General features: G+C 32.9%; 1 protein-coding gene across 1 annotated transcript; it reads right to left on the bottom strand.

Annotated features, from left to right (window-relative positions):
• Window positions 1–2,577: 2,577 nt before the first annotated feature.
• LOC107840043 (probable protein phosphatase 2C 10) lies at window positions 2,578–8,626 on the bottom strand. The gene is made up of 6 exons (XM_016683758.2): window positions 8,246–8,626; window positions 7,983–8,106; window positions 6,084–6,323; window positions 5,275–5,551; window positions 3,160–3,314; window positions 2,578–3,064 (listed from the first exon to the last, which is right to left on the bottom strand). The coding sequence occupies exons 2-6, from the start codon at window positions 8,019–8,021 to the stop codon at window positions 2,924–2,926; spliced, it is 852 nt and encodes a 283-aa protein (XP_016539244.1). The 5' UTR covers window positions 8,022–8,106; window positions 8,246–8,626; the 3' UTR covers window positions 2,578–2,923.
• Between the last annotated feature and the right edge of the window lie 15,118 nt (window positions 8,627–23,744).

Genomic DNA, 23,744 nt, shown 5'->3' with positions numbered 1-23,744 from the left:
TAATAAATGATCTTAATATGATCAATATAGATAAAAAGTAAATTAGTAAAATTAATTATTTTTATTTATAATATTTTAAGTATAGTATAAAAATGGAATGAAGGGAGCACGATTTATAGAAATCAGGACGTGTAATTACTGTGTCTTGGTAATCGGTCAAAGAATCAGGACAGATTCACATTCATTCAATCATAGTAAATACTAGTGAGTACTATTTTACCATTCAATTACGTATATTTACCAATTACTATCATAAAAAGAATGCACTACTGCCATTTGCAATTTGCTAGAAACGTGTAGATATATAGTCCAAATTGTTTGCTTTATTAAAAATAAAAACATGCGTAATAAAGTAGCTTAGCCGCATTTTTGTCGAGTCCCGGACAAAATACTGCTCCCTTTATTTCATTTTATGTGATATTATTTGACTCAGGACCGACTCTATCTATTAAGAAAATAGGTAACTATCTTAGGCCCCCAAATTTAATGGGCTTTTTTTTTTTATATAATAATAGATTATATACTTTTTATAAAAAAATATATTAAATATTATTCATAGAGAAAATAATTTTTCTTATAAAAAAGGAAAAAATTATTAGAAGAAGTTTGATATATATTTAAACTTTAAAGTATTATGTCTCATAAAAGATTAAATACATTAGTTATATTGACAGAAAAAGAATTACTAGAAGAAATCGCTATGAAAAAAATATTAACAACTTTGCATCTCAAAAAATTTAAAATATAGACTTAATAAAAAAAAAAATTCTTAACAATTTAAGATCTCCATTTATTTTTTGCCTTTGACCATCAGAGTACTCGAGTCGCCCCTGAATTTTGACTTGACTTGTTATTTATGAAAAAAAAGAAAGATAGAACTTTGAAATTTTATGGACTGTTGTGAATCATCATTTCACTATAGGTAAAAGAAAAAATTTAAAGTTAAATTGATGTATCATATAAAATGAAACGGAGAGAGTATATTATGCTAATTTAAGAATAAGTATAAATTTGATATCCAACCTCTTAATTAAAACTTGGAATTAGATCGACCTTTCACTGTTATTATAGACAAAATAAAAGGTGATAAATGAGTGAGTCAAACGAATCAAATAGTACTGTACAAATAACATAAATACCAACCTTTTGGAAGTAATTATACTCTCTCTCATTTTTTTAATTACTTTACTCTCCCTCTCTATTAATATACATAACATAATCGACATATACATAACATTCTATGTATATGTTGAAATTTTTGTAATATATTTAGGAAATTAGTATTTTTTGTAATATTGAAAATATAAATTGCTAATTTGTGTAATTTTTGCAATACTAAAAGGCAGGAACAGATCTAGGGTACTGATATCGAACGCACATCCCTAAAGGAGAAAAGTAGGAGAAATTAAATTCAACCCATGTAACGGTGCCTATCTTTTTGGTAAATTATTACATACTCCCTCCCTTCTTTTTTAAAGTTAAAGTGATACAAATTTTAACTAATATTTTAAGATATTATTTATTAATTAAAATTGAAAAACATTATAATTTATAAGTAATATTTTTCATGTAGTTTTTAAATATCTAAATTTTAATTTTTAAAAATTAAATTAATTTAATATAATTTAACGTTAAGACTCAATTAGGACTTAGGTGGGGTGAAAGATGAAATGATGCGAAAGCTAAGAGCTGTGGACTCATAGAACGAATTGAAGGCTTACCAGCCCGGCTAGGATTATTCGCTTACTGACGAATTACGTACTTATTTAAATACGGGACTAGTTAAATTGACTCATGGAAGGAGTATACCACGGTGGTAGAACTAATGATAATGGCCAGAAGAACTGTACAGATCTGAAGATTTGCTTGCATTTACGGGATTTATTACGCTCACCCTATCATGACTAGTAGCTTTGGAATATCGAATTTATCCGAGCTCAGTACTTCATAATTATAAATTTATCTATAAAATTCCCCTAAAAAATATAATAAATAGTAATATGAATTCATACCTTCAAAAATATAATGAGTTCAGTAATTAAAAAAAAACAAAAATATTGAACTCATTGAATTTAAATTAGAGATCGACGTGTCGAATTGGCACGTGTTTCCTTATTTTGAGACGGCCACATTAAAGCAATTGCAGCTACTATATAATTGTTGAATTGTTCAACACGGTTCATTGACAATCCCCTTATCAACTCCTTAGCTATTTGGATAAGATTATGTTAAGTTGCCAATTAACTTGCTCTCTGACTTGCCATGACAATCCGATGCACTAAAATTCCTGCTATGCACGAGGTCCGAAAAAGGATCAGACCACAAGGGTCTGAATCTATTATACGCAAGCTCACCTTAAATTTCTGAGAAACTATTTCCACGACTTAAAACCCATAACCTCTTGATCTTGATAACATGACAACAACTTTATCGGTCGCCCTATAGGCTCACCAAAACATGTACTCATTCCAAGATGATGAACAACTCCATAACTTTAATTATTTTCAATTTGAAAACATTATACTACGACTATGAAACATGGCATTCTGCAAAATTAGAATGTTGGGAACTTTATCATCGAAAAGCTTACTAGTTTTCACCATTTCATGAAGCAATAGTTGGAAAACAAATGCAACAATTGGAAGTGTTCATGCAAAGTGACGGAAAAAATGATTCTGAGAATCTACAAGCTGAATAAATCAACACATACAACCACACGGCCGAGTAAAGAACTAAAATATTACAGAGGGTTGGGGGAGAGGAACATATAATAATCTCTTTTCTGGTAACATATAAAACTTTATGCAGGATTATCTGAGACTTTGTGCTTCTGTCAGTCTATAAATCACACCTCAACTAACAAATACCCCTCTAACAAATATATATACTGCACACTGGGATAAATTCACCTATGAAATTGAAATTACCCTTTAAATCGGACAACAATGCATGATATATCATCTTTACTTTCTCTGATCAATGCTTCGATTGCTAACTGCTTGGCTGCCTTCTCTGGATCTTTGACCTTCCTCACAATGTCGACTGCCTCTTGATTAGACATTACCTGGAAAATCCGCAATCAAAAGCAAGGAAAGGAAAATGTGCACCTAAGAATGCCAAAACGGAAAGGGATAGAGAGATGTTTGGAGCAAATGGCACCTTCCATAGACCATCACTGGCAAGTATGAGAAGATCTGTATCCGCATCAACATCAGCATTTGTTACATCAGGATCAGAACTCAAGTGTGATTTCAGGTTTTTGTCACCAAAAGCACGAGATACAGCTAGTTGGCCATTTACTCTAGCAACATCTCCTGAGATTATATAAATTTCAATAGGCATGTCGGTAACAATCTCCATATGCAACGTGAGATCCCTTTTATTCAAGTCATAGATCAAATCAGTTTAGTTTGGGTCTAAAGCACCCCGAATAACTCGTGTGAATTCTATATCTAGACAACAGTAGGTTTCTAAACTAAGATATTAGATCATGTTTTCAATCCTTCTTTTTTTTTCTCTCAGCACAGAGCACATAAAAAGTAACAACAGTGAAAAGAGATATCTTAGTCATCAAAACATTTTATCAGGTTAACTGGGAAAAAATTCATAAACAAATGAAGGTCGACTCCATGGTTAAGTTCTATGTGCCAACAAGAAGAATAAATACTGACCAGCTTATGTGCAAATGCAACTATTAAAAAGACGTCTACCAATCATAAAGAATATCTTTGGTGAGCCATAAATGGTAGATGCCAAAACATAAATCAGATAGCAAGCACCTGATGTCATAACTCGTCGGTAGCCTATGCTTGATAGGGGAGGGTCTGTTGGGATTATGAGATATCCTTTTCTAAGGGTAAAGAATCCTCCAGTCGAGAACTCTATCAAGATTGGAAGATTAATTGCGATAGAAGAGATAAATACTATATACCTAACTCCATAATAAAATATTTTATCTTAATATTAATTGTTAAAACTATGGTACATAATTAATACAATTTCTTATGTCAATATAAAAATACACCCGCACCCATTGTAGAACCTACAGTTCGAAGTCGATAGTTGAAGAAATACAAACTTCATGGTAGAACTATACAACTTAAAAAGAGGCAACTTTGATTCTGTGCCATACTATGGCCTAAAAGGCTAAACTGGTAAGCCCCTAAAAATGATTTTAAATTGTAAAAGGGGGAAAAAATCTTAGAAGTCGCACATGTTACGTCATAGGAAATTTAAAAATAATAATGAAGTAAAATTGTACCAGAGATTCTTATGAAACACATTGAAATATTATACTATTAATATGATATATTTGTCTAGTGGATTTCCCGCGCTACACGATTTTTGAAAACATAAATAAAATTTATCCTTATATAACGTATAAGAGCTAGCTGACCCATGCATTTAAAGTGATATACACATTTCTCTTCTTAACATAAGGACATATTTGCATGATTTCTTTTTTGAAGCATTTCTTTTTAAGCATCCAACATAACTATTAGTACCACAAAAATCAACACTACTTTTAGATTTATATAACTTGTGATATTTTGGCATTTTCTCACGAACACACATATTACAAATTTTATTATAATTATATGTACTAAGCTGCTCGTTGACAACAAACACTCAGATCGTTAGAAACTAATACTAAGGGACTTTGGGAAAACATTTGAAGCACTACATTTATTAGTCATTTCTAATCTACAAGCACCACTAAACCGATTATTTTCTAGAATAAAGACAGTACCCACCAATTTATTTTCATCCAAATTATTTCCCAATTACCGCATTGCTGAACACACATCAAGGTCGCTGCTGCAAAAATTAATGTCACCAGCTCAGCTTTACCCTTTTCAGGATAGGCCCCCAAACAGTTTGCATTACTCTAATAATACTAATTACTAGGTTGAGAACTACTATTTTTCCACATAAACCTTGACTGTACTGGACAAAAATCTTTCAATCACAGAAAACCACAAAAAAGACACATTTGACTCCTAATACTGAACCCTGGTAACGTGAGATGAAGTATCACACCAATTAGAAGGGAGAAATTAAATTAAATTAAATCTCATTGATTTTTATTAGAAGCGGAGAATTGATACTATACACTATTATAAAGAATAAGTGAAGATGGACTATACAGGCTTAAGACCAAGGTAATGTACACGTAGGAAGCAAGTTAGGACTTAAGGGACAAATTAATGCAGTCCATTTTCAATTTGTATTACAATATATCCACAGGAGTACGTGATAGCATGTGAGAATCACCTGGCATGTTTGAGACAAAACCACCTCTGTTTTCAATGTCACCTCGCTCGGTGTTTGGTTCATGATCAATTGACAGCTGGATGGCCTGACCCCTCCTAGAAAGCACTGCTCTGGAATCCCCAACATTTGCTACCCATAGCTTACGGCCATTTATAAGAATCGCAGTCACAGCAGTGGAGCCACCTCTCCCAAGATCAGGATTGTGTGAAAGAATAGCCTGATCTGTTCTCTCATATGCATGTAAGATTGCCCTATGAGGGTCATTCCGAAAATCCTCCTAGAAATTTTTAACATAAAAGGTGAGACAAATTCCAAACAAACCGTGCCACCTAACACAAAAATAAAACAATAAACAGACCCTAAAGAAATAAAACTGCCCAAGTTTAAATTATCATGCATTTAATGTTAAATGGAATTTCTGAGATTGGTTAGCCGTAGTGCATTGCATTAGGACTTTGTTCTTGATATGGCACACTTACATCGGAGTTCGGACTTGATCTACCTCTCTACTAATATTGTGTAGATCTCTAAAAGGATACTTTTAGCTTCTGCTTTTCCAAATTAGAAAGAGGGACCGACCAGTAACTTTGCCCATTTTTTGCTGTTGCTCATGCTAGAGCGCAATCTTCCAATCAAAACCAACAAATGCAAGGTATAGAAAGAGGGGGAAGAGGAAGCATGTTTTAAGTATGTTCTGGTGAAATCAATAACATAGCCATCATTACATGCTCCAAAAGAAATTGTCTTACTAAAACCACAATGATCCTCACGGAGCATAGAAGTTCAATTTGCAGAGATTCTTAATTTACCTCATTTAATATATTGGTAAACAAATGCTTTTGTAAATAGGCAGGCACACTATCTCCCAAATGCCCATCATAAATAGCAAAAAGTCCTAGTTCATGACCATTCAACTGGACGAATTTAGAAACATGGTAATCCTCCATGGGATGATTGGCTTTCCCCTTAACCAGGCTGAAGCCATACTTGATAGGCCCTTGATTGCTTCTTCCTTTGCCAGAGCTACATGATGACCGTCCTCCTGCAAGCTAGAGGAAAAATGATACTTCAGCTTTGTGATCAATCCAGCCAAATATACAATGCAGACAGCCCATAAACTGAGATTAAACACCCATCCCCCAAAAAATTTATTAAAAAAGTAACTCCATTTGTTATGGAAGTAAACTCTGAAGTCATTTATTGGGATTTCGTAGAAAGATAATTAATGGAACACCAATCATTGAAAATGTCAACAATAATCCACACGGGTAGTGGCACAAAGTGCAATGCTACGTGTCCCAATAAAACCAAGGATGAGATGCTCTAAATATCAGAGAGTTGCACTCCATAAAATACACTCATTGCGAAAATTTTGTTAGCATGCTATAGGACAAAACATCCAAACAGGGAAAAATAAAGGAATTTTATGAGACCAACAAAGAAGAAAAGACCCGAAGGCTGTCTTGAAGCCAATGCTAGAGACAACACATAGAAAGAGAACAACCTTGAAGCCAAAGTATTTCAAACTACAATAATATGTGCTAGTTAAATTCCACAAAAAGCAAGCAATTCAGAAATATCAGCACTTGTGCTGGTAGTGCTGGTGGGAAGTAGCAAGTAGCCGGTGCGGAATAGTAGAGGCGCACACAAGCTAGCCCGAACACCATTTTATCCTCCCTCTTCCCTATCCCTCCCCCTTCCAGGTAGACAAAGAAAACTTCCAAAAATTCCTTACTCCCAAAAGAAGAACATAGTTCAATAAGATCCTGCATACATTAGCTAAGGACTTTACACACTGACACTAATAGTGTAACTTAATCTATTATAGCATGCTACTTATATTTATTTCAGGTTACCAATCAATCTTTACTTTTTTAGTTGACAAGGAAACAGCAGCCGCTATCCTTGGAGTGCACACGAGGTAAACCCACTCCAATATAATAGCTTGCAAAACACACTTGGCAAGCTCTGTGCGACGAGCAGTGAGGGGGTTCATCCGAACCCTCTTCGTCGGAAAATTATACTATTTTTACATGGTCAAAAATATTTTTATGTATATATAGTACATTTTGAACCCCCTTCGACTAGTCCATATATTTACTTCTGAGCGTCCTCAATGAAAATCCTGGCTCCGCCACTGGCAACGAGTTCCACCGAGAAAGCATGTAGGGGGGATTCAAACCTTAGACATCCCATTCGGAAGGTCACCTGATCGACCAACTCATCCACCCTTGCGGATTACCAATCAATCTTTACTTAATACAGCTACATGCTATTACCTTTTACACGACATGATTGTGTAGATATCCTTTTACGCTGCCAGTACACACAACGTAAAACTCATAAGCTTAAACCCCTAAAATTATTTTGTAAGAATACATTTAGTTTTCTATGAAGAAGCAAGCATCATGAAACGACTTCCATCTGAAAAGCTAAAGGCGTCCGAGCAACAGGATACCTGCCAACTCCAACCGAAAACAGATATTAGACAACTCCATCCACCAAGACTAGGACAAATGAGATGAATCACCTAGTGTTTTTTCGCAGGTTTTCAACCCACTTCGTTGACCCCTGATAATCAGCTTATCATATCATAGTTCAACGAACAGCTAAACAATCGGAATAGAACTTTAATAGGGAAAATAAACACTCATCAAGCAAAACCTAAAAGATCCCAAAAGTTATAGCTTGCCAATATTAAACCTCACCTTTGAGAACTTAGAATTGAAGCAGCATAAATTATCCATATAATAATTCAGTCACTCCTCAGCTGCCTCCTATATAGTAAGCAACGTGTACCATAAACCCTCCTAGCCTGATATGTACAACCACCTGCAACATCAAAAACAGAATCTTGATCATCAAAACAAAAAAACAATCAAAATATATCCAAGAATCCACTTTTCTACAAGATTCACAAAATTCTTCAAAAATCAAGATTCGGGTATTGAAAAAAATATCATCTGCTCACCGATCCACCAGTCCACAAAATTCCAAAGTCGAAAAAAAATATATCAACAAGATTTGACTTTTGTGTTGAACATAAGAAAAATACTATTATATATATGATTAAACAGAACAAAAAATCAGAGATTTAAAGAAAAAAGTTGGCAACTTGAGAATTATTTAGGAGTTTGATGGAGTTTTTGTGAGAGAAAAGAGTTGGATTCGGTGTCAAAAAAGGCTTATGCTTTGGGTTTTGGGGTTCCTTATTGACTTTGCTGTCATTTAGGTTATATATACTAGTATTTCTTTAATTGTGTTTGTACTAATGTTACAGCCAGTCAGAGGGGACTACTTGTCCTTTTTCCTTTCTTTCTTGTACAGCTGTTTCCTCTTTCTTTCTTCCTTTTTTTTTTTCGCCTTTTTATACTAAAATGGAATATACTTAAGTGGTAAAAATTCAGAAAATGGAATGAAAAGGGCAGGCTTGTAATAAATTACTACAGAAAAAAAAAAAAAATAGTAGCACTAAAACTGATCATCAACTTGCAACCATGTTATTTGGTCAGCAATTTGTACTTTTTAAAAATTTAATAAACAGTTCCAGTTTCCTTGCTTTTCAACTGTTTATCACCAGTTTTGCCCACTACCTTTGCCAAGTTTTCATTGTGTGAATCCTTTATTTCAAGGGTTGATGATAATAGAATAATAAATTCATTCTTGTCATAGTTATAAAGGGAGTACTTATTTGTTAGGTGAATTTGAAGTTTTGAACTAGTCTTTTATTCTTCGACTTATCCTTTTGTAAAGCTCTCTGTTGCCAAAAGCTTAATACCAAAAAAATTGTCAACGGAACTGGCATATCCCATAGTTCACGTGATTCGATAAGTTTGCCACAATTTTAACCATAATGACCAATCAAATTACCACTTATTGGGATAATAAAATTAGTTCATAAAATTATATTTCCACAATTCATTCGAGTTGTCTATTTATTAGCTTAGTCCAACTCGTATTGATTCATTAAAAAATTTTGTTGATATCTAATTCAAATTAATATTTAGAAGAAAATTCAACAAAATTTTTTCAAAAATATATTTTTATAAAATAATAAATAAAACAATTAAAACTTAATAAAGGTTGAGAGTTGAATTTGACCTGTTTTTTAACTTATTTCAACTCAAATAACTTTTTAACGAATCAATAATCTGCTCATCTATTAACTTAGACTATTATAAGCCACCTAAATTCAGTCTAACATGTTCATATATCGCTTCTACCCATTATTTTTCTGAAAAATGTAAAAAGAAAAGTAAAGGCGGACCTATATTCATTTTTGGGGTGCTTCGGCATCCATTAAACTAGACACAAAATAGGTAAAATTTCATAGAAAATACATAAAAATAGGTACATAAATATGTAAAAGCATGCACTAAAATAAAAAGTTGATTGGGTGCATTAATATTTAGGGTTTTTTTTTTAGTTTTTAAATTTTTTAAACATCCACTGTTCTTAAATCCTAAGTTCGTTACCGAAGAAAAGAAATTGTTGGAGCTTTTACTTGAACAACATACATATTGTAATCTCACAAGTGAGATCAGTGTGTATATAGTAGAAAGACGATTTTCAAATGACTCAATGAATTTTTGCGTCAATCATAATTTTTGTTCTTGAGATGAGAAATAAATCATTTGGTTAATTTTCTTAATAAATTAATTGTTGGGTTCATAGTAAATGAGAAGTGTGAATGAAAAATGGAGAAAAATCAAGTGGAAGAGAAAAAATTGAAATCACACCAATATGGAAAGTATACTCAAAAATAGGAAAGCTTACTAAATTCTCCCACATTGGTGGGAGAAAGAAGCTTTAAAGTGTTTATACTGTGAAACACACTCCCATATGGATAAGTGAGGCAAGGAATAAGAGATGTCTCGCGCTGTCGTCGTCGTCGCTTGCTCGGCTTGGCTTCAGATTTGATCGATCGATGAGATCTATTTTTTTGGACAAACTTTATTTGAATTCCGAAGAATGCCAAGGAAAAATGCAGTAAATTTATACATTTAGCATACAGTAACAGTGAAACAGTAACAGATGCAATGGTTTGAACAAGAAATGTTTCGAACTGATATTTAGTTTCAGAAGGATGCAACCCTTTTGAAAATGACCAAGTGTTTCGTGAACTGACATGACTATTTCGGAACAAACACACTGATTCTCATGAAATGACATGGCTATTTCGGAACAAACATACTGCTTGATGAACATACATGAATTTACAGAAAAGGTCCAACCATTGAAGTGAACCATTGCCTCTTTTCAGAAGAGGCATGTTATGGCTATAAAAACCTACTTTCTTAGGTTTTGGAACGAAAATTTCAGAATACAAAATTACTTCTTGTCTTCCAAATTACTCTGTGTGATCAATCAAAACGTTCTGTGCGTTCGAAGATATTCCAACCGTTTGAGGTACCGCTACAGTTGGCCTGTTTAGCCATTTTATCCTGGGAGGAAAAATTTCACAACCTCGGGTACAGTGAGGGAAATTATTTCCTTAAGGAAACTCTGTGAATTCGGATGACTTGGCTATTTTCTGTTTCATCTTAATTCTGAAAGAACAAAATACACCTCTTGAAAAGGTCATTTTGATCTTGTGTTGAGGGTATTTGATATACTTCATTGTGTTCTTTTTTATACTTGAACTCTAGTTGAAGTTATTGTTCTGCATATATTGATTCTGTGTACCCTAAGTACAAACTAAAATAACAATCTTAAGGAAATAACTAATTTTACAGAATCTGTATAACTTGTTTTTGGAGATTAAAGCTTTAAGCTTTATATTTCGCTTGAATTTAACTAGTGATTAGAAGACATAAAATCTTCATCACAAGTTAAAGTTCACTTGGTTGATGATTTGAAGTTATAAAAACTTCATCGTTAATTAGAAACAAGAAGAAAAGTTGATAAGTTATTTAACTTTATAAGTAGTATACTGAAAATACTAAATTTTTCTGTCTTGTGTTGACAGGAAAGATGACTAACGAAAGTCAAATGATAGATATGACAACGTCTGTGGGGGCAACTAATATTGTCACATCAAGTCGCACAAATGCTCCGCCAACAATGGCACCAGCGGAGAAGCCCAAAAAATTTTTGGGCATTGACTTCAAGCGGTGGCAGCAAAAGATGTTCTTTTACCTCACCACTTTATATCTGCAGCGGTTCACTAGCGAAGACGCTCTTGAGGTGCCCGAGGGAACCTCGGACAAAGACCGCTTTGTTATTGTAGAAGTTTAGAAACATTCAGACTTCCTTTGCAGGAATTATATTCTGAGTGGTCTCTAAGACGACCTCTACAATGTTTATAGTGGAACTAAGACATCAAAGGAACTGTGGGGGGCACTTGAACGAAAATATAAGACGGAGGATGCGGGAATTAAGAAATTCCTTGTTGCACGGTTCCTGGACTTCAAAATGATAGATAGCAAATATGTTGTCTCTCAGGTACAAGAGTTGCAAGTCATCATATATGATCTCCTAGCAGAAGATATATCTTTGAAAAATACCTTAGTTGAACAAATTAAAAATATTCTTAATACTTACATAAACTGTTTTGTAGGTTTAATTGTGAATGATGCTTTCCAAGTATCAGTGATAGTTGAGAAGCTGTCACCTTTGTGGAAAAACTTCAAAAACTACTTAAAGCATAAACGCAAGGAGATGACTTTTGAAGATCTTATTGTCTGACTTCATATTGAAGAGGATAATAAAACTGTCGAAAGAAGGTCAAAGGGAAATTCTACAATTAATGGAGCACATATTGTAGAAGATGACCAAAACAATTCCAAGAAAAGGAAGAAAGCTGAACAAGGAAGCAACCAACCCAAGAAAAAGTTCAAGGGAAAATGCTTCAACTGTGGCAAGATTGGCCACAAGTCTATAGATTGGCGGGCCCCAAAGAAAGGCAAGAAGAAGGATCAAGCAAATATGATTGAATCCAATAAAGAATGTGATGATCTATGTGCTATGTTCTAGGAATGCAACTTGACGGGGAATCCTCGCAAATGGTGGATGGATTCTGGTGCCACCCGCCATGTATGTGCCAACAAGGAGTTGTTTTCGTCATTCGCTCCGGCTCAAGTAGAAGAAATGATCTACTTGGCTAACTCCGCTAAGGCTAAGGCAGAAGGAACAGGAAAAATTTGCTTAAAGATGACTTCCTAAAAGGTCTTGACACTTAACAATATCTTGTATGTTCCGGAGTTACGTAGGAATTTAATTTCTGTTTCACTTCTAGACAAGAACGGATTCAAATGTGTAATCGTTTCTGGAAAAATTGTAATTAGCAAAGGAGAAATGTATGTAGGAAAAGGCTATCTGACCAAAGGCCTTTATAAGATGAATGTAATGACTGTTGAAATAAATAGAAGTTCGAATTCTTCTTATTTGCTTGAGTCTTATGATTTATGGTATGAACGTTTAGGCCATGTTAATTACAAAACGTTACAAAAACTGATTAACTTAGAAAATTTGTCAAACTTCGAGTGCAATAAATCAAAGTGTCAAACGTGTGTGGAATCAAAGTATGCAAAGCATCCTTATAAGTCCGTTGAAAGAAATTCAAATCCCTTAGAATTAATACACACTGACATTTGTGATATGAAGTCAACACCATCACGTGGTGGAAAAAAGCATTTCAAAACTTTTATTGACGATTGAACTAGATATTGTTATGTCTACTTGTTAAATAGTAAGGATAAAGCAATAGATGCGTTTAGGCAATATAAAACTGAAGTTGAAAATTAGTTAGACAAAAAGATCAAAATGATAAGAAGTGATAGGGGTAGAGAATATAAATCTCCCTTTGCGCAAATATGTGTAGAGAATGGAATAATCCATCAAACTACGGCCCCATATTCACCTCAATCTAATGGAATTGCAGAAAGGAAAAACCGAACTTTGAAGGAAATGATGAATGTCTTACTTATAAGTTCTGGTTTACCGGAAAACTTATGGGGGGAGGCTATCCTTACGGCCAATCGTATACTCAACAGAGTTCCTCATAGTAAGACACAATCAATTCCTTACGAAAAATAGAAAGGAAAGAAACCCAACTTGAAATATTTCAAAGTGTGGGGGTGTCTAGTGAAGGTTCAAGTTCCTATACCTAAAAGGGTTAGGATAGGACCTAAAAGGGTGGACTGCGTGTTCATAGGATATTCTAAAGCAGTAAAGTATGTCGATTTTTGGTTCATAAATCCAAACATCCGGATATTAATGAAAATACGGTAATTGAATCAAATAATGCTGAATTCTTTGAAAATATTTACCCGTATAAAACTAGACATGAACAGTCTAGTAGGGGGTCTAAACGACCTCATGATGAACCAATTGAGAATGAACATAATGAAGAAAATCCAAGATGTAGTATACATCAAAAAACATCCACATTATTTGGATAGAATTTTGTAACATTTCTCTTAGAAAATAAGCCTCAAACATTTAAGGAAGCGATGACATCTTTGGATTCATCATTTTGGAAAGAGGCAGTCAATAGTGAGATTGATTCAATCTTAATCAACCATACATGGGAATTAGTTGATCTTCCTCCCAAAAATAAACCTTTAGGTTCTAAATGGATCTTCAAAAGGAAAATGAAAGCTTATGACACCATTGACAAATACAAGGCAAGACTTGTAGTAAAAGGCTTCAAACAAAAAGAAGACCTTGATTACTTTGATACATACTTGCCAGTAACAAGGATAACATCTATTCGAATGTTAATTGCCTTAGCGGCGGTATATGATCTTCAAATCTATCAAATGGATGTGAAAACCGCTTTCCTAAATAAAGAATTGGAGGAAGAAATATACATTGAACAGCCTGAGGGTTTTGTGGCTCCAGGAAAGAAAAATAAGGTGTGTAGACTTATTAAGTCGTTGTATGGACTAAAGCAAGCACCTAAACAATGGCATGCGAAGTTTGACAAAACCATGTTGACAAATGGGTTTAAGATAAATGAATGTGATAAATGTGTATATATTAAAGACACTCCAAATCACCAAGTCATTGTTTGCTTATATGTGGATGATATGTTGATTATCAACAGAGACATTTCTGACATAAATGCAACCAAATGAATGCTCGAGAGCAAGTTTGATATGAAAGACCTCGGAGTTGCAGATGTGATTTTAGGTATAAGAATTAATTGAATTCCACAAGGGTTAGCATTGTCACAGTCTCATTATATCGAAAAATACTTGACAAGTTCAAATATATAGAATTCGGTATTGCCAAGACTCCATTAGATGTGAACTTTGCACTTCGAAAGAATGAAGGTGAAAGTGACTCACAATTGGAGTACGCAAGAGTATTGGGATATTTAATGTATATAATGAACTGTAAATGACTAGACATAGCATGTGCTATTAGTAAATTGAGTCAGTACACGAGTAATCCCAATAAAACTCACTGGATGGCAATGAAACGAGTTTTGGGGTATCTTAAATACACTCAAAATTATGCTTTGCATTATAATAAATATCCTGCGGTACTTGAAGGATATAGTGATGCAAATTGGATCACCGGATCGAAGAAAGTAAAATCCATAAGTGGATATGTATTTACTATTGGTGGAGGAGCAGTCCCTTGGAAATCATCCAAACAGACTTGTATTGCTCGCTCTACAATGGAATCTGCATTTATTGCATTGGATAAAGACGGTAAAGACGCAGAATGGCTCCGAAATTTCTTAGAAAATATTATTCTAGTGGCACCAGTATGTATACACTGTGATAGCCAAGCGGCAATAGGTAGGGCAGGGAGCATGATATACAACGGTAAATCTCGTCACATACGATGAAGACACAATGCCATTAGGAAACTTCTCTATAGTGGAATTATCATTGTAGACTATGTAAAGTCAAAGGATAATGTGTCGGATCCACTTACAAAAGGCCTATCTAGAGAAGGAGTTGAACGGATATCCAAGTGAATGGGTTTAAGGCCTAAGACAAGTCAGCACGGCGGTAACTCTACCTAGCAGACTGGAGATCCCAAGAGCTAGGTTAAAGGAGATCAAACAAAGTTGTGTCTGGCAGGTTTAACATTGTCAATTACCCAACCCATTCTCATGATGCAGACAATATCTAGTAAAAACAAAGATAAGACTTAAGGTTAAAAGTCTTTTAATGATTATCTAAATTTGGCAGATTTGACCAAATAGTTTTAATCTACAAGATTGAACGTTTAGAAATCACCTATGTGAGGGCGAAGTGGAAGCCGCTTCAAAGAGAATGTTAGTAAAGGTCTATTCTCTAAGATCTCATGAAACTGGGACGTGTTCATGGCTGAAAAGAACAAAACCATAAGAACCATAAACTTTAAAAGACTGGTTGTGTGACATGTATTGTTTAGGTGTACATTAAAGCTCGATAGTTCAAAGATATCAAATCTACCGATTGACCGAGTGCATCCGATGCATGTTCACTACAAGGGAAACTCACTTATCCAGATGCTATCAGTCTTTGCTTGATGATCACATACTTGTCCGTAAAACTTTTATGAAAAATAGTCATTCCCCATTCATGTGGGGGATTATTGGGTTCATAGCAAATGAGAAATATGAATGAAAAATGGAGAAAAATCAAGTGGAAGAGAAAAAATTGAGATCACACCAATATGGAAAGTGTACTAAAAAATAGGAAAGCTTACTAAATTCTCCCACATTGGTGGGATAAAGAAGCTTTAAAGTATTTATATTGTGAAACACACTCTCACATGGATAAGTGAGGCAAGGAATAAGAGATGCCTCACGCCTTCGTCGTCGTCGCTCGCTCGGCTTCGGATTTGAATTTGGATTTGGAAAACGATCGAGCAATGAGATCTATCTTTTTGGACAAACTTTATTTGAATTCCGAAGAATTCCAAGGAAAAATGCAGTAAATTTTTACTGCAGAGTTTCGAAACTCCATTTATATACATGCAGCATGCAGTAACAGTGAAACAGTAACAAATGCAATGGTTTGAACAAGAAATGTTTCGAACTAATATTTAGTTTCAGAAGGATGCAACCCTTCTGAAAATGACACAATGTTTTGTGAACTGACATGACTGTTTCGGAACAAACATACTCCTTGATGAACAGACATGAATTTACAGAAAAGGTGCAACCTTTGAAGTGAACCATTGTCTCTTTTCAGAAGAGGCATGTTATGGATATAAAAACCTGCTTTCTTCTATAGGTTTTGGTACAAAAATTTCAGAATACAAAATTACTTCTTGTCTTCCAAATTACTCTGTGTGATCAATCAAAACGTTCTGTGCGTTCGAAGACATTCCAACCGTTTGAGGTACCGCTACAGTTGGTCTGTTTAGCAATTTTATCCTGGAAGGAAAAATTTTACAACTTCGGGTACAGTGAGGGAAATTATTTCCTTAAGTAAACTCCGTGAATTCGGACGACTTGACTATTTTCTGTTTCATCTTAATTTCTGGAAGAATAAAATACACCTCTTGGAAAGGTCATTTTGATCTTGTGTTGAGGGTATTTGATATACTTCATTGTGTTCTTGTTTATACTTGAACTCTAGTTGAAATTATTGTTCTGCATATACTGATTCTGTGTACCCGAAGTACAAACGAAAATAACATTAATTTCAATGAATTGTGTAAGACACATAATATAATAATAATAATAATAATAATAATAATAATAATAATAATAATAATAATATTGGCATTAGCCATTAAGGTAAGCGAAAAGTAGTAAGGGGACCGAACCAAACGGCCCTAAACGACCGAAGTTTTTGCCTGTTTAATAAGGCAAATGAAGACGATCAAGTAAACAACAAATGCTAGTTTGTCTCTTTTTGAGATACCTCATTTAGTTCAACATTATTGCTTATATAAATATTAACATAAAATTGAAATCTCACCAAAGAACAATTTCTTTGAAGTATCCATATTGTAATGAGACTGAGTCCAGCTTGCCGTGTCCTTTGGTGACTTATGTCTCATTAATTTTCCTTATCAGCGTCTAAAGGCGGATTCAGGATTTTAAGAGTATGAATCTCAACCACGATTTCAAATTTATACACACAGTAAATTTTAGACCAAATATTTAGTTCGTTTTATTATATATGTGTCTGAGAAAAAATTATTAGATTCACGTGAATCCATATATTACTTTGTCGATTCGCTTTGTAGGATTGAAAGTACATTAATTTTATTAAGAAAAAATATAATGTTCTTCAACCAAGTTGAGCTTTGAATTGTACGAATACACCTGATCCAACAATCCTAAATAGGAAAACAGTGCCTAGGTGCATTAGTGAATTAAAAGGATTGCCATAATTGTTTTTTTTTTTATTAAAAAGAATGTGGATGATGGAAATTGGAAAGGATTAGCATATTGAATGAAAGGTCAACCAGTGGAAAGGAGGGCCCTGGTTTGTCTCAACGCGCATTGCAGACCAAATCTTTTTGTGCACCAAATTCAATTTTATTAGGGAAGCCATTGACAGTTCTATTTAGGTATTAATTGAATTCATATCATACCATATAATACATCACATTTTTGTGAAGGTACACAATTTTTAAAATTTTCACATCTGTGAATTTGTGGAGTCTATACACGTCCAAATCTACTAACGGAAACAGTCAATATGTGCACAATAATGCTTTTAGACTCGGCTTGTGCCTATATTTTTTAAAAATATATATTAAAAGTCTTTAAATTTAACATTTGATTTATCCTGAACATAGAGTCATACTTAAGATATAAGTTTCAATGTAATTCTTTGTACGCGTCATAAGTTTTTTTTTTTTTTTTTTTATAAAATGTGTGCATAGTCAAATGTTATGCATTAATTTCCAGACAATTACAAACAAAAAGTGGGAATATATATATATATATATATATATATATATATATATATATATATGTTAAAAATAGTACAACTATAAAATTGGAACTCACGAAGCTCGTCCTTATTCTAAGCATAGAGATTCAAGGAAGACACCGCAAATCGTCAATGTTTTGGATACCACTTTTAAATATAAAGAAGATAAGAGGGGGAAAAGGGATCATTAAGATGGAAAATTAATTCTTTTTCTATTATATTTCAATTATTGGCTTAATATTGAAAAGCAAATAAGAAAATAGCGAATCTCCCAGCCCCAATTTTTTGTTGAAAGTCATTCGAGTTAATTACAGAAATGATCCTACATTGAGTTGCCTTGATATTTTGTCCTTCATAAAAAAGTCTTATAAAATTGTCTCATAAGAAATAATCTTGATTTTTTTTGCCTCCTTTAATAAATTCGATCATAAGACAAACGTTTTAACTCTTACCTATAAGATAGACGTTCATGATATTTTAAGACAATGAACTTACAGAATTTATCAAAAATTCTATCTCATAGATAAAGGTAGAACTTATATATTTTACTTACAAGACAAGCGCTCTAACTTTTGTTCAAATGTAGACATTGTGATATTTTAAGCTAATGACCATAAACAATTAATCATAAATTCTACTTTATAGACGGACGTTAAAAACTTATTTAGCGAAAAAAAACACTTTGAAAGAAAAAATTAAGATCAAATATTTGAGGGACAAAAATATCTAAGAATTACATATATACACAAATTTAAGTTACATAATTACAAAAAATTCTCAATTGGTAAAGTAATTACACAAATTTCATAATAATTACAAAAATCCCTTTATTGGGTATTTTCTCTCTCATCACATTATACATGTAACAACCGGTTTCATCATTCCGTCTTTTACTCCCTTATACTTCCATTATCAAGCCGTTATTTACTCCATTTTTGAAACCCCTCTTTTTACGGCATAGTTGAAGTAAAATCTACTTGTGGTTATCAAATTGTAAGTTATTCAACAGTTAATTGTTTTTAATATTGTACTTCATTAATTTTTTTGATTTTTTTTTTGTTCAACTTTTCCAAATCAGGGGTTTTCTGTTTTTTATTTTTTTTGCACGTTCAAATTATAGTATTGTTCAATCTTATTCAAGTTAAGTAGTTCGCATTTTCATTATTTTTCATATGGTACAAGTTAGATCTGAGATTTTCTTGTTTTTTAGTTCGATTTTACAATACTGTTAACTTAAAATAGTGTTACTTGGTAATGGATAATCCTCCAAGTTTTAGTTTAGGAATTACTTAGTTAGATGCAACTGTACAAGATATTCCACTTGGATTTGTTCCTGCTACATTTGATGAACAGGATCCTGATTGGGCAGAATCGATCAAAGCACAGAAACGACCCCGTTACAATGAAGAAGTTGACGGATAAGGCTGCTTCTAAATCGAAGAAGTCTACTTCAAAAGCAAGTAAAAAGAAATTTGATGATTCCGGCCGACCACGTCTGCTGAAGATATTTACTATGAGTGTATGTGTAATTTGATACATGTATAATATTACACCATACATTAGTGTTTCATCAAAGGAATGTATAATACAGTTGATCTAAAATATTATTGTAAAGGTTATACATTCTAATAAAGCTGATATTAATTTTTTAAATGTATAAGTTACCTCATACATGTGTATTTTCTGTTTATGTTTTGGTCTGTCATAATTTGTTAGATGTATACATAACCATCATATATTTGTCTATGTTGTTTAATTACTCTTTAAAATTTTATATGTATAAGTTACCCTCATACATGTTTAGATGTAGTTTCTTTTTAATGTAATAAGAATTTGTTAGATATAAGTAACCATCTTACATGTCTTAAAGATTATATTAATTTTAGATGTATAAGTTAACATCATACATTTATAACTTTAGTGGGTATGTTGGACTGAAGTTTTTATACATTTAAACAGTTTAATTTTCAATGTATAAATAAACCTCATACATGACAAACAATTGTTTAATGTTGGTTGATTTATGTTATGAAAGTATAAATGAACATCATACAATCAGTATCTGTTAGCTAATTATGTCAATATATGAATAACCCTCATACATGACTAACTGTTTAATTGTCAATGTATAATTAACCCTCATACATGACTAACAATTTAATTGTCAATGTATAAATAACCCTCATACATGACTAACTATTGTTTAATAAGTAACCATCACACATGTTTTACCGATTATATTAATTTTCAGATGTATAAGTTAACATTATACATGTGTTAGTGTAGTGTATATTTTAACCTTATACAGTTATAAGTTACCCATCATACATGACTAACAATTGTTTAATGTTGGACTGATTTATGTTATGAAAGTATAAATGAACATCATACAATCAGTAACTGTTAGCTAATTATGTTATGTTTTTTTCCCAGGGCATGAAATACCGAATTAATAAAGTCCCACCACACCCATTGCATATGGGGAGCTTATGTAACTGTGCTTTCAGGGAAGAGATAAAGGAATATTTTGGAGAGAATGTACTGGGAGCATTTAGAAATATGATTTTTGACATATTTCTGAATTTTCCACGGTGCAACTGGATAGGACAGATTTCAAAATCCCTACTTATGCTTGAAATTCAGCAGGATAACAAAGACGAGCTTCATGTTTAGGTACAAGGGAAAATTCTCAAATTCACAGTGCTTGAATTTGCCATTATAAACGGTCTGAAGTGTACCAATAATATTGATGATTATATGTATACTTCATCAACTAAATCAGCGTTGATGTCGAGGTATTTTTCCGACAATAAAGCAGCAATAACTCGTTCAAAACTGATAACACGGGTGCAAAATGGAAACTTTGATAACGCTAAAGATGCTTTGAACCTGGCGATATTGTTCTTTGTTCATACATTCATGTTTTCTCAGCATAAAGAAGAACCAATAAGTGTTGAGCACTTTCAGATTGTTGAGGACGGTCGGTACATTCACTTTCCATGGGGGAAGGTCACATTCGAAAAGTTAATGAGTTCTTGGCAGCAGGATTTCAACACTGTGAAACATTTATATTAATTGGGTCGAATGCCGCACGTTCTAAATGTTTGGATGTTTGAGTGTTGCTCCGAAGTAGAATAAAAAATTATTGTCCGTAAGAGAAATGCTATTCTCAAAATACTAAACTGGTCGGTGCAGTGTATAAGACCTAAGTATGAATCTTTTATGTCTGGCATGTTCACTAAGGTAATTCTTTAACTTTGGACTTATTTTATTTGTTCACGTCGTTTCATTTATGTGCAAATATTTTATTTTTTATTATTCTTTCCAGCATTCTTACAAGAATATACAACCTACAACCGATGAAGTTAGCAGATTGGATTTGACCTTTTCAAAAGATTTTGAGATATGTGATCCAACAACTTATGCTTCGACATCTGATTCTGAAAAGTTGAAAAGGACAGCAGTTGAACTTCAACAGCGTGTTGGTACCATTGCTGAAGAATTTGGTGATTTCAGCACTATATCGCCGCGAAAAATCCTCATAAAGGTTGGTTTTGAATCGCCTGTATCAGCTGATCAACCTTTGAAGAAAAGAAAGACTGTCATGTTTGAGCAAGAAAAACAAGCGGTGATGATTGATGATACATCTGGATGTGGTCATGCAGTACAACATGGATCTGATTTGTATCGTGAAACGCATAAGGATGCAGTAGACAAGGAAGAAATTGATGTGTCTGAAATTCAACATCATCATCATGTAGAAATGGGTGCTTTTCCGCAGAGTCACCAGCACAAGTCTATTCCTTCATCATCCACACAGCCTGAAGGGACTTCTAAATCAAGTTTAGATGGTGATGAAATAAAGAATTACATCAACAAATGCGTAAGTTTATTTTCTTCATCGTACATTTTATCTGAATAACATGATGTGTTTCTATTAACTTTTTTTTCTTTACGTGATAAGTTTGCTGAAAAGATGGCCGAACTGGTTACACTAATATCAAAAATACCTGTTGAGGTTGTCAAAGCATTGAAGAATGAACAAAATAATCAATCACAGGTATAACAATTTAATTTCATTATATTTTGCATAACGTTGATGAAATCTTTATACATTCAGATTTTTGTTGTTATACAGGAGGACAAAATTGATGAAGAACAACAAAGTCAAGAAGATGGATCCAACAAACAAGAGAGACAACATAAATCTGATATGCAGGTACTTTTTCTCACTTATGTTGTTTTCTTACTATAAATCAACATACTTACCTTATCAAAAATAAATGTTTTTTTTTAATTTTTAAATAGCATGAAGATTATGATAAGGGAGATTAAACGATATGGAAGTGTATCGTGATGAAGAATCTAATAAGCAGCACCTTCTTGAAGAGCAACAATTGATGGTATTTTTTTTCCTGAATACTTGTTACGTACTAAATTTGTGCAGTTTAACTTTTCCTCATACATTAACTTGAATGTATAATGATCAGTTATACAGTAAACTTTCTATATTTTTATTCAGCAAAACACATGTTATTTATGAATTTATTCATTAATAATAATGTCATTTACACTTATTTAAACAACATCATTCAAGAATCATCAAAAATAAGTTTATGAAGAATTGTTAATTAAATCGACTTGTAATTTAATTTAGGATGTGAATGCGGTCGATAAAGATGCAGGTCGTGAGGATAATTTTAAAAATCAGGATTATTCCGATTTGTAAGCTTTGGAGGTATATTTATGTACATTATATTTATTTTTTTCCTAAATTATATGTCCATATAAATGTTGCTTCTGTTATTGGTTGGAAAAAAAGGATATTAACCTTATCAGCTGAATATATAGTTGTATTGATCTTGACGCTTTCAATATATAAATATTTAAACAACCCTCACACATGCTAACTGTTGTTTAATAAGTAACCATCACACCTGTTTAACAGATTATATTAATTTTCAGATGTATAAGTTAACTTGAATCAGTTATAAGTTACTCTCATACATAACTAACAATTGTTCAATGTTGATTTGATTTATTTTTATGAATGTATAAATGAACATCATACAATTAGTAACTGTTATCTAATTATGTCAATGTATAAATATCCATCATACATGGCTAACAGTTTAGTGATCTAAACACTTTCAATATTTTGCACATTGTTTAACAGTTGTCTTAATAAATACAAATTTTTATCTACATGCAACTTGGATAATGATAATTAACACATGAATATTAGGATGAGATTATGGCATATGAAGAAGAATGTAGCAATGAAGAGTTGGGAAAAAAGAATATTCCAGATTAGAAGATTTGCCGGTATTCTTATGTCCCTAATATTGTTTTACTACTTCTATACACATGTAGTTTCTTTTAACTTCTTCATATTAGGACAATTAAATGTACATAAAACATTCAATTGAATATATCAAGAACAGTCATACATCCAACATACAATCTTTTTCATTAACATAAAGGTTGTAGTTTATGATTAACATCATACATATTCATGTTTTTAATGCCATAAAATCGTTTGTGCATCAAATATTACATCGTTTGTTACTAATGATATATTTATATATTCAAATGCACCTATTACAGATAGAAATTTCTTATCACGGG

The sequence above is a fragment of the Capsicum annuum genome, chromosome 8 (genome assembly GCF_002878395.1).
Source record: "Capsicum annuum cultivar UCD-10X-F1 chromosome 8, UCD10Xv1.1, whole genome shotgun sequence".
Taxonomy (NCBI): Eukaryota; Viridiplantae; Streptophyta; class Magnoliopsida; order Solanales; family Solanaceae; genus Capsicum; species Capsicum annuum.
This window is presented reverse-complemented; position numbering and strand designations above follow the sequence as displayed.

What these genes read in the sequence shown, in the direction of transcription:
- LOC107840043 (XM_016683758.2), bottom strand. Translation starts at nt 8,021, where the DNA reads ATGGATAATTTATGCTGCTTCAATTCTAAGTTCTCAAAG. An exon ending in TTACCAATATATTAAATGAG is followed by an intron (nt 5,552 to 6,083) that starts GTAAATTAAGAA and finishes AAAAATTTCTAG; the next exon opens with GAGGATTTTCGGAATGACCC. An exon ending in CCAGTGATGGTCTATGGAAG is followed by an intron (nt 3,065 to 3,159) that starts GTGCCATTTGCT and finishes CGGATTTTCCAG; the next exon opens with GTAATGTCTAATCAAGAGGC.